At 43.0% G+C, this 12,774-nt stretch overlaps 1 protein-coding gene across 4 annotated transcripts in view; it reads left to right on the top strand.

Moving 5' to 3' along the window:
- The window catches only part of LOC148512088 (E1A-binding protein p400-like), a 206,846-nt gene that overhangs the window by 167,954 nt on the left and 26,118 nt on the right, over positions 1 to 12,774 (top strand). For all 4 annotated transcript variants that reach the window (XM_088482083.1, XM_088482082.1, XM_088482081.1 and 1 more), the window contains exons 44-48: positions 778 to 887; positions 3,452 to 3,638; positions 3,871 to 4,025; positions 6,684 to 6,878; positions 6,965 to 7,130. In XM_088482083.1, the coding sequence (XP_088338209.1) occupies positions 778 to 887; positions 3,452 to 3,638; positions 3,871 to 4,025; positions 6,684 to 6,878; positions 6,965 to 7,130 (813 nt within the window). The remainder of the gene's footprint in view (positions 1 to 777; positions 888 to 3,451; positions 3,639 to 3,870; positions 4,026 to 6,683; positions 6,879 to 6,964; positions 7,131 to 12,774) is intronic.

Below are 12,774 nucleotides of genomic sequence, written 5' to 3'. Positions count from 1 at the left end.
AAGAGCTAATTGAGCTGCCTCCTTTGAGTCAGCTTTGTGTTGTCCCTATTATTTACACACTGTCCCCTCAACTGGAGGACAAAAAGATTTAACGCAAGTAAAGTCCATTAGAGGACACTTGGCGCCCACCCTTTTGTTTTTGTTTTTTCAATTTTATGTTTGATGTTTAAGGAGGACATTGTTCTTCCTCCTTCTTGTTTGTTTCTCTTTCTTTTCCTGTGGGGCTTGGTTAAGGATAACTGAGTGCTCGTGGTAGACTTGGTGTAAAAAGGGAGGTGTACGACCAAAAGTTACAGTAGATATAATTTACCTGCATTACTTTTGCACCCACTTCACTCCAACATTGACACTATATCAGTGAACTTAAATTATTTAAAGTGACAAAAATCCTCTTATATGATCATAGAAAGATATAATTCACAATAATGATATATATGAATAACGTATAGAGGAATTATGTGACCGTTATATGGTAGAAAACTGCAGGTGGAGTGCTTTTCTATAGGTCATGGATCTCCTAAGTAATTTATGCCTAATAATTTACAGTAATTGGTTGTTTTTTCCTTATAATGTACACATTTTCGAACACAGAAGTGATATCAGAAGTTGATGCATACTTTAGCATCACTTATGTATTTTACAAAGCTATCAAAATATGTAAATAATGTAAATAGATATTTTAAAGATGCTGTATGTGTCAATATAATTACATAGACTCTTCACATTTTTAGGTGTTATAGAATCTTTCATGACTTTTTACCTTTTTCCTATCTTTAGGAACGGTCACTGCAAATGTGCTTGTAAACACAGTGGCAGGAGTGTCTCCTGCTACTTTCCAGCCCCTTAACAAGCGTCTGGTATCTCCAGTGGTAACTGGTACAGTTTCAGTAAGTAAGCTTGGTTAACTTCCAAAACATTTCATTAGTATATATTTTTTTTTTTTATTGCGACAAACATCCTAAAAATACTAATTTTGCCTGTACATTGCAAGTGATACTACTTTAATTGTGGTCAAATGTGTATTAAAGTACACTGATTGAAATAATGCGTCCGTTGCATGTGCTGCATTAGCTAAAGTCTTTTTTTTTTTTCCAACTACTAGTACTCAGTTGTTTGCATTAAAAAAAATGACAACCTTCTAAAGTAAAATGGACACAAGCATTTTATTTGATTTAAGTGAGCGAAAGCTTCAGATGTGCCCTGGTGCATGATATGTTTTATTCTTCTCCTGTCCATTTCCATTATGGATGCCTTTTACTCCCATCTCTGTCCATGGCCTCTGAGGACATTTTCTGTGCTTCAAATAGAGAGGTTAGACTGCTGCTCTTATCTACAGCATCGCATATTATCATGCATCATTCAGGGAAAGCTGAATAGCGTCCGTGTTCTTCAGCATTCGGGACTCTATAAAAAGGACAACTGTCTGATAGCAGGAACTCTGGGATAATAGCAACTCTTGAACGGTCAATATATCTTCACTACTACACCAATCCTGTCAGGGGTGTAACTAGACCTAGGGGGGCCCCATAGCAAAATTTTCATGGGTCCCCGCCCCCTCCGCACTCTTCCCCAACAAAGGCCCCCCCATGAGACTGGTGTAGTGTCAGTGTTTGGCTGGCAGCAGGTAGCCCTGTCATGTTGCCCAAGACATGGCTGCACTGTGTTCCTTGGCTTTCATCCTGAGCGCTGCAATGCTGGAACTCTTGCAATCAAGCTCAGTGTTCTGGTCGTAACCGTTCATCCCAGGTCCCACAGCTACACTGCTGAAAGTCTGCCCATGTGTTTCTGACCCAAGTGCGACCCAGGACCTGGAACCCCGAGATACTCAGACTCCACCGGCAGTGTGCGGATGAGCGTGGGGAGACGTGCAGGATGATGACACTGTGTTACAAGGCACCACACAAGTGGGTACTGGAGAGCCCCGCTAAGGTCCCCGGCACCCTTCCTCTACCCACTCTCCTCTCCCTGAGTTACCTGCTCCGTGGTTGCGTCGTCCTTCACAGTGTGTTGCGCAGTGCAGGCACACCTTCTCTCCCGGTCGGCTCCATCTCTCCTCACTACTGATGCTTGGAGGAGGCGACCACACCTCTTCCCAGTATCAGTCAATGAGGAGAGGAGGAGCCGAATGGGAGGGCAGATGTGCCTGCCCTGCGCAACACACTGCAGGAACAGCTAGCCTGGCACCATAGGGGGAGGGCCGGGCCCTGGGAGGGCCAATGAATCCTGTGCTACGGCTTGGCTCTTAGCAGCCCATACAGCAACAACTCATCTGTCCAGGAGAGACACTAATACTGGCTGAGATGAACAGACAACCCTTGCTTAGGGAAGTTTTGTTGTCCTTCTGCTCTTGCTTTCTAGCCAGACTCGAGTGAGGGAGGGTAGTCTAGTGACAATCTTTTGCTTTCACGAGATCCTTCTCCTGCTCCTCCTGCATTGTCAGTCAGAGATATTGTATAGCCTTTTAGGAACTACCTTCAAACAGACCTAGGGTGCTCAAATGCTTTTCTCTGTACCACACAAGAGCTACAATATACTGATGTTCTATATACTGACCCAGACCATCAGAAGGGAGAGGGGCTCGTCTGTCTTTATATACTGTACTGCTTAGGATTCACAGGAAGAGATGGACAGTGTTTTGAATCTGAAGGCCCTCAACAATTCTCTTATGACAGAACAGTAAAAAGATGGAGTTGCTTTGGTTTGTTGAGGGGTCATTTCTGGTTTGTCAGTACATCAGGGATGTGTAGAGCTTACTCTGCTTTGCCTTCCTGTAAGCTCACTTTCAGTTTCAGGTGTTCCCTTTTGGCTTATTTTTACCTCTGTGATCCTTGACCATGTCAGGCAACCTATAGCAGGCCTATTTTATGTATTTCTAATAAATGCTGGCGAAAAATGTAATTCAGGGACCAGGTTGTTTGTTATCGTCAGCTCACTATGCAAATCCTGGAGTAACATGGCTGCATTTTAATCCAGCGCAAATTATCATGGACCTGGTCGTCATCCACAATGTTTGTGGTCCTCTGTTTCAACATAGTCATCCTCTTTCAGGATAAAAGTTGTTGAAGAAAATACTCACTACTGACCAGTCCTTGCAATTGCAACACTGATAGATGAAAGTGTCTGTGGGGGTGGGGGGGTGGGGGTGATGGTCTTGAACCTGAGCACAGTGTCCTATGTGCAGTTCTACATGTGACTCATTTAAAATGCACTTAATTTGTGAAACAGGTCTATTTGGTTTCTCTGAAGTCCCATCTAGATACATTTTAAATAGATTTACAAAGATGGTATTTTCTCTCCTACTACTTTTCTGTCCATATTTAATATCAAATGGGTAAGTCTTTATTTTTAAATGCACGTTGTTGTGATTGTCTTTTGATATTTGCATTAGCTCATAATTTGGTGGTCATACCTATATTTTGGAGGTATTTTAACACACAGCAATTTTCCTCAGACTACTGGAACAGCAACTGGTCAAATAGTTCAGCAGAGGTCTGCAGCAACACCAACAACTCCCACAGAGATGGTGACCATAGCAGCCAGTCCAGGGGTACGAGCGGTTACCGGAGGGGCAGTGGTGTCTACTAACCTTACCCCTATTCAAACCCAGGCCCGGACCATTGTAACCCAAGTGACCACAGGTGCATATAAAGTCTCTTTTAATTCACATCCGTGTATGACATTGCAGAATTTTGTTACACCATATAAGTAAACTGTAATAATATTATGTTTAAAGCAGTCATACTAAATAAAAAATGCATTTTATGGTGCAACCTCATAAAAATTACACATTTGTTTGCACTTTATATAGTTTTTAGCCTGCATATATATTATTTTAATTGTCACTTAAATTTTTTCCACCTCTCTTGTTAGCCACCACTACTGGGGTTCAGCTAGCTGGTAAAACTATCACCCCTGCACAGTTCCAGCTTCTCCGCCAGCAACAGGCTACACAGGTTCAAGTTCCTCAGATACAGGCCCAAGCGCAGTCTCAGGGGCAAATAAAGGCTGTTACAAAGATATCTCCGGTAAGAACACGTCTACATAATTGAGGGAGATGATACAAATTCCTCTGGTGTAGTGAAAAATTGTAATAAAAGCAGAAGCAAAAATGGTTGGAATGCAAATTAATGCATTTATGTGATATAGCACTATGAAACTGAGTAAATGATACAAAATGAAGAGTTTGATACGTAATAAACCGTAAATACTAAGATAACACTTGCTTGGACTGCTATATGGTCATATTAACACAGATGAACACCTGAAATATCTAATATAAATTTTTCCTTCATCCACTAGGGGATACTGGAGCTCAAGACAGTGGGGTACAGACGGTGGTAGAGTAGAGCCTGAAGTGAGCCTGGCTCCTCCGCCTCAATGCCACATCAGTCCCAGTTTAGAAATTTTGCCTGAGAGAGCCAGTAGCACATCAGGCTGTCTCCAGCCTTTTCATATTTTTTATTAACATTGAGGACAGGCAGACTGTTAGCTGTGGCAGTCTGCCTGCTTCGGGGGAGCCGCCGGGAAGGGCACCGCCACGTCTACTGGACGCAGGCGGACGCTGGACACCCGCCCAGCGCTTCGTACCTGCCGTTTTGTTGGTTCTTTATATGGTTGTGTGACTTCCTGTGTTCACTGCAGTGGGTTCCTCTGTTCTCCTTCGGTCTGTCTTGTTACGTTATGTGGACTTCTCCTCCTCGTTTCCTGTTGTCCTCCGTCTCGTCTCGGGCTCACTTTCTTAAACTGGGGCTGATGGGGCATAGAGGGGGAGGAGCCAGTCACACTCCAGGCTCTACTCTACCACGGTCTATACCCCACTGCTTTGAGCTCCAGTGTCCCCTGTGGAATCTGAGAAAGGGATTTTTCGGTAAGTACCAAAATCCAGTTTTTGGTGTGAAAGAACTCAGAAGGGGATCAGGCTGCTGCAACTCCAGTACCGATTATGGGTTCAGAAGAACCATAGGCGTCCCAGGCAATCCTGCGTGGTTCTTTTGAATTCTGGAGGCTGGTAGTTTTCAGGAAAACTCAGTGGTATTAGGTTGCTATCTCTGGTTTAAAATTGGGGAGCTGGGAGCGGCAGCTATGGAGTCCTTCCCAGCAGCTTTGAAGTGGTTCTGCTGAACATTGCTCCCTGGGTGTCCCAAGATTAAAGGAGTTGTATTAATCTTTTCTTTAATTTTTTTTTATACTATGCATTTTTTCTTTACCTCTCCTGCTCAAGAGTTGAATTCAACTTTGAAGGTGACACATTGGAGACAAACCATGGAGGTCACTCTAGGCAAAACATAAAAACACTCAGCACAGGCTCTGTGATGCAAGAGACAAGTGGGGGCTAAACTTCCCCAGGCTTTGACTGTACATGGAGAGAGGGACAAATACTCCCGTCATCCACCACTTAAATCTGTAATAGGCAACCTGGTAAACTTTGGGGACCAGCACTCTTCAAAAGGGCTGCACATTATATTTAATCTCATAAGTAAATTAAATCGATACATTTTATCAATGAAAGAGGCACCAATTTGTAATAATAGGTCAGCAGGCCTTCTAAACAGGATATAGTCAACATCCCGGTGGTTGGGATTCCGGGACCGGAAACCTGACAGCAGTTGGAATACCGGTGCCAGAATCCCAACCGCAGACATCCTGACAGTAAGTATTGAAGTTAGGGGGAGGGATAGGGTTAGGCTGCGGAAAAAGTGTGATAGAGGGAGGGTTAGGGTTGGGCTACTTACCTTTTGGGTGTCTGGATTCTGTTTGGCGGAATGCCACTGTCTGTATTCTGACCATCTGGATTCCGTACCCAACCCCTTTTGGACAAGTGGTACAATCTATACCAAACAGATATGACAACACAGAAAGAAGCTGAGGGCTGCATGCAGCCCCTCTGCCTTCTGTTGCCCACCACTGACTTAATGGTGATTAAAGTAAAATGACCCATTACCCTGCATTGAGCCCAAGGTTCTTTGTCTAAGTTCTACCAGCTAATCTGCACCTAAAGTAAGTGGTCAGGAGGGATTCCGCAAGAGTAATCAGTAAAACTTTGCCAGTGATGGAGAATGGTGAAAGAAGCCGGTACCCTTCCACAAGTGACACCGTGTTGGTGTGCTGTTGACACTTACTGTCTTTGAGTGACTGGTTTGAAAAACAGTAGTAGTGGTAGTAAGCTAAGAGCAAAAAGCTCACACCCTGTAACCTTTGGTGGAGCAAGGAGGCTAAGTAAGACCAATCCTGTCAAAGTACCTGTAGTAACTTTAATCATTTGAACTCAGGCCATACTGATTATTTTCTTTTACACATTTGTTTTTTTTGGCAGACAAATGTTTTGACAACTATAAGTGTCCATACACACATCGATTTGCCCAGCAAATTTGGTAATTTCAGACCAAATTGTCTCTAAATGACCAGAACTGCACATGAATGGGCTAATTTAGTTTGCACATTTGTTTATACGATTTCTTATTCATCTGTCCTGCTCAGGGAATGTTTCCATAATGTCTTCACCACTCATGGTTTTTCTTTTTTTTTTTTTTTTATATATATATATATATATATATATATATATATATATATATATATATATTTTGTCACTAAATTTGTAAATAAAGTATACAATAGCAGCCTAGAAAATGTTTGCAAAATAATGTAATGCCATCTATTTTGTACCTGTTGATTCTCTGCGATAGGAGCAGTTACTGAAGTTACAGAAGCAGAAGCTGCAACTTTCCCAGCAGGTGGCTCAGACAGGAACACTAACTGGCACCACAGCACAAGTGCAGGTTCAGCCACAACAAGGACAGCAGTTAGCAACGATGACTGCTTCGCGTGCTGGAGCTGTCCTCACTGGAGCTACAGTGGCAAATCTACAGATGACTCGTCTGGTAAGATCAAAACTGGTCATATACAGCATAAGAGCACTACACTGCCCATGATTAAATGACTTTCATTAATGCATTTCTCTGTTTAGCTGCAGGCACAGGGACAGATCCAGACGCAGCCAGGGCAGACCGCACAGGTGGCTTTGGCAAAGCCACCAGTGGTATCTGCTGTTGTTTCATCTGGAGGTGTCACCACCCTTCCGGTTACAGTAGCAGGGATCAGTGTTTCTATCAATCAACCCCATAAAGTAACAGGTAAATTGTGTCAATGGACAGAATAATTTGGTAGAGTATAAATGTCAATGAGTACTGTACGTCTTGATGCATGTAAAGTCTTATTTTGTATGTGTGCATTACATGGTTCTCTTTACCTGGCTTACCACCGACAATGGGTGATTCTGTTTTGGTGGACCCAATTTTGCAACCTGTAAGTACACTACAAAAAACAATAGTTTGTATTCATAGATTGAGTATTGTCTGTATTCAAAAGCTATGATATGATGTTTAGATGTTCTGCTGGTTTCTTATTGAAAGGGCTTTTATGTGGGTAAATAAAATATAATGAATGCGATAAGATAAACTAATGATAAAAACACTACAAGGGAAACTTTAATTTGCCATGAACACAAAGATAATATTTTTGCCTTTGTCAACATAAAGGGTCATTACAATATTACTCCATCCCTAGCAAGCAGGGCACTTAAAATAAATTGAAGAACATACACGACCACCTATGCTGAAGGAGTATCAGATATTTTCACTGTAACTAACAAAAAGCAAACAAAACAACAATGAACACGAGCAAGTGAGAAATTGGGAATACAGTAGTATATTTTTACTGGTCATCATCAACTGGTAGCCCAAGCATGGCAATAGGGAATCCTGATTTGGTTTCTCCAATTGCATTATTCCTCGTCACTACCTCCAACCTAGGTCTTAACCTGTATTGTGCATTTGCAAATGCTGATGGTGAGCAGGGGCTTTATGTCGGCTACATTCCCCTGCAGCCCATTGTTTCTGCTCACAGCTGGCTGGCCCAGGAATGAGGGCATTAGCAATTGCAGTGTTAGCCAGCATCATTAGGGCTAAGTTTTGGATACCTACTTGTGGGAGAGGATCTTAGTGGTGGTGTAAATGTTCAAGCCTGAACTGTGGCATCTATCTGCTGCACCAAGAATTACAGTACATAGATGAGACTTGTGTGATCGTTTTTGTGCTATTAGCTGCTGCTTCCTCTGCATTGCACTGTTGTTTCTTGGTCTACAGGAGCTGCAAAGCCACAATTCTGTGGTCTCCATCAGACCACAAGATCATTATTTATTTCCCAACCCCTGTGTGTTTTTGGGGTGTTGGGTGACATTTTTGGGTGCCTGACTTGTTTATCTAGCATTAGATTCTTGTCATTGGTGTTACCTGTGATTGCTCAGGAGAATAGGAAGCCTGACTTTGAAAATTCAGAGCAAGATGCTGGCGGGGCAATTAAGTTCAGTATATCATTCTTGTGCAGACAAAATATTTAGCTGAAGAGAACATTGAGGTTGAATGACCCTGCTTGTTGACAGTCTGTGTGGTTTACTCAACCAGTATGCCTTTCGACAGCAGCTTGTTTTACCACACTGGAACTGGATTTCCTGATGCTCCCAGGAACAGGGGAATGTCTTGTGGGTGTGCCAAGACCATGAGACTATGACTCCATATGCTTGTTTCCTTGCATTACCCTCCTCCACATTCTCAGACTGATCAGGCAGAATAAGTCAAAATAAATGCTGCTGGATCTAAATTGGATCGGGAGGATGTGGGATGCAGATGTTCAGTTTGAAGACTATGGAAGCTCTTGTCCCAGCTGGATCGTCTCATCCAAAATGGCATTTATATTCCACAAGGACCAGACAAGCTGGTGTCATGTAAGGAGCATGTGTATTCAACCAACTAGTGTTTGCCCAATACAGTCCCTGCTGCTCCTTGGGCGTATTTATTGGGAGAGCACGGCTGACTCATTGATAATACTGTATGCTATTTTTTATTTTATTTTTTCCAAGGTTGAGTGGCCACTTGAAACTGATGCTTCTTTCTCTGTCCACATCCTATGAAAGGAAAGAAGCCACCATCGCACAAATTGGGTGTTTGTTGGGAATCCAAGAATTTAATTCTGCTAGAGAAATCAAAAACATTTGTCTACATACAGATGGGTCAAGACCAGTATTTCTCTTTCAAATTCCAGATTCAATGGCTTCAAGTTGTTTTTTGTTCCTCTTGCAAAAACAGGATTTTGGTACTTACCGATGAATCCCTTTCTCCGATTCCACAGGGGACACTGGAGTTCAAGACAGTGGGGTATAGACGGTGGTAGAGTAGAGCCTGGCACTTTAAATAATTTAGAAGTGTGACTGGCTCCTCCCCCTCTATGCCCCATCAGCCTAAGTTTAAGAACTGAGCCCGAGAGGAGACGGAGGATAACAGGAATATGAGGAGAAGGAGAAGACCACAGAACGGAACAAGACCGACTGAAGGAGAACACAGGAACCCACTGCAGGGAACACATGCAGTCACACAACCATATAAGGACCAAACAAAACGGCAAGTACGCAGCGCTGGGCGGGCGTCCAGTGTCCCCTGTGGAATCGGAGAAAGGGATTTATCGGTAAATACCAAAATCCTGTTTTCTCCTTCATCCACTAGGGGACACTGGAGTTCAAGACAGTGGGGACGTCCCAAAGCCAACCTCCCGGGTGGGAAGCGCGGAGAACTTGTTGACCCTTCTGCCAAACCGAAGCCGGGACCGCCCAGAAACGGAGGCCCAATGGAAAGGCAAGAGCTGAGGATCAAGTGCCGTAGAGCCAGGAGACAATGAGAACTCCTTGCTGAACAGTCACAGAAATTCCAAAACCTACTGCGTAAATCGAGTGGAAAAAAAAAACGACTAGCCAGAGAACACCCGCAGATGAGAGGCATCAGAACACTGCAAGCTCAGCTGAAACAGACCAAGCCAGAGCGCAGGGAGCAGAGAACCCCAACCAGAATCCATAGGAGAAGGGCAGGAACACGAGAACAAAACTCGAGAAAATCGTACCCGATTCGAAAACAGGAAGCTGCAACAGTTGCCGATAGCAGAATCCCAGCACTGCTGGACTTAAATCATATAGATGGAAATATAACGATACCAATCTACAGATACAGAGCTGATCCTGTCCACAAACTCCAACAAAGAGTATGCAGGGAGGCAAAAGGCAAGACCGAACAGTCACCCTGAACCATCCTAGATGTCCAACTACTACAAGGTTGTTAACCAGCGGAAGGGTTAGACCATAGAAGTCTCCAACGAGTAGAGATCCCACTGGACATGAGGCGGATTCGAGAGGATTGAGACTACAATTCCTTTCAGAGGGTCAGACAGCAGAACAACCCATTCTGAGAACAGAGGGAGAAAACAGTCACTGAAACCCTGCAGCTGAAAAGAAAACCACAGCCACAAACTCCAAACAACTTCCAACATGATGGAAGTGCGTAGTCAGTAGCAACTGCTGGCCCGAACATAGTAAAAAAACAACCAGGATACCCTAGCGGTAAAAGAGCATGGATGCGATAGCCACCCAGGGAGCGCTACCAATATAGGGAAGCATCCCATACAGCAAGGCTAGAGCACTAGGACAACTATGAAGGTACCCGTCAGGCATCTGTCAGTGTGCTGAAAATATCAACAGATACTGAACAGGAAAACCAACCAACCAGGCCCCCTGCATAGAACATAGTGACTGTCACACTGTAATGTAAAGATGTGCACTAGCCCAGAGATGCGCTTCAGTCCATAACCCCAACAGATTTCAGTAGAATAGTGTCACTAATCTCAATGTTGGAACTATGCACCCACACACCAGGAAAGCTCTAAAGTGTAGAGCCACCTGATTAAAATAGTGGATGGCTGCTAGGACAGCAGCTAGGGTGCGGAAGGGAGAATAACACTATGTATGTCAGGTTGCATGAAATAGGATCTTCCGAGGCATTAGTAAGCTCTTACCTGTGAGCGACCAGAAGCTTTCTGGACACTATGTAGAATGTCACTGACCTTTTCCATCACACAGTAACCTGCCACGTTAGGTATGGAGTAGCTTCAATGGGCTGAGACCAATGCTCTACAGCGCGGACTTCAGTCTGGAGATGTGCAGTAGAAAATACTGTAGAAACTAGCAAAACGTTAGTGGAGACAAGAAGGTTGTACAACAGGACTCTATACCTGAGCATGTTCCATTAGGGATGTGTATCCATATAGAGATTATACATATACCCCAAAAACAGTCTGCTAGTGTAAGTATCCTTACATTAACACTTATAACGGTGAAGTGCATATTATGCCCACCAATCTAATACAACCCAGGCCTGACCCTGCCTATATCAGCGGGTGGCCATAGGCCTTCATGTAATTAAATTAATTAAGCCCTGAGGATGGAATAGAACCTGGATTCTCTATGTACTGATAGAAATGTACCTAGGGGCCCTTTAGAGACTCCTTTTATTGAGATATGCGACAAGACAATAATATGGAGTACCAGAATCGATACTGAGAAGGGTACCTGTACATAGCCATAGAATGTGTTAGTTATCCCAAATAAAGAAGGGACATATCTTAGGAAATATTCATACAAGGAATAGTTATAGTGTGTATGTATATATGTGTATGTATATATATGTATATATATATATATATATATATATATATATATATATATATATATATACGTACACACATACACACACACACACACACAATACACACCCACGTACACACCGACATAAACATAATTGCATGAGAAGGCAATCTCTTTGAAAGGAAGAGTTAGTGCCAACATAGTAAGTTTACTTGTCAGACTCCTGCACCAGGAGATCAGAATGCCATATATATGTCCTGCATTCTTGGTGTATGTTTGCTACCAAGTGCGCTACTGGAGTGTAGTTGTAAATAATAATAATAATAATAAGGTCCCCCGAAAAGGGGCGCCGTAGATAAAGACTGATGGGAACAGAACTAACACCCCAGGAGGGTGTAAGCACATATCTTTATATACATGTGTGGACACACAAGAAGGCCCCAGTCATGTATAGGGTCCATACTAGAAGCAATGACTTAGGGAATTGTGACTATCACTATGTAAGCTGCAGAACATGACTCTAGTTTATAGAGCCACTGTATTGATAAAGCCTACAGCTTCTGTAATTCCTAGGTGGCTTCCCATCCGTGGAGTTATAGGTAACCTAATGATTGTGGAGGTGTAGGCATCCCACACATTATATATATATATATATATATATATATATATATATATATATATATTTATATATAAACACAACCAAATCCCTAGGGAGAGATAGTGTAAAGTGGAGTTTTGAACCAACTACCGCTTCAGGAGAGTCAAGCCTCCAGTTGCAGCATGCTAGGTAGACATAAAACTGATCAGAACAGATCCTACCCTTGTTCTTATGGTAAGGATAAGAAGTGATATCCACATATGCGTACCTACATACAAGATTAGTAGGAGACAATTTTATTTATTTAAACTAAAACATGAGCCATAGTAGAGCCATGGAAGGAACTGAGCCCCAGGACAAAATTCACTCCAGACATGTATATGTTCTAAGGCAGGGCTTAGTATAAAATACAAATATATATACATACATGTGCCTTACGGCTCATGTGCCGTGTGTGGCCATCATTCTACTACAGCGTTGGGGCAGGATATTTTTGTTGCGCGCTGTCCCAGACTGGTATCTGTTACCGGTAACCACCTCCCTGGCAGTGCGTCACTAACTTATCCTTGTGTGTGCTGCCAAGGGAGCACATAAGATATAAATCTATATAGATGCACATATGCATACCTTTTAAGGGAAGCACAGAAGGCTGGTGAGA

The sequence above is a fragment of the Taudactylus pleione genome, unplaced genomic scaffold, assembly GCF_031769625.1.
Source record: "Taudactylus pleione unplaced genomic scaffold, aTauple2 ptg000282l, whole genome shotgun sequence".
Taxonomy (NCBI): Eukaryota; Metazoa; Chordata; class Amphibia; order Anura; family Myobatrachidae; genus Taudactylus; species Taudactylus pleione.
The sequence above is the reverse complement of the archived record's forward strand: the minus strand, read 5'-3'. Positions and strand labels throughout refer to the sequence as shown.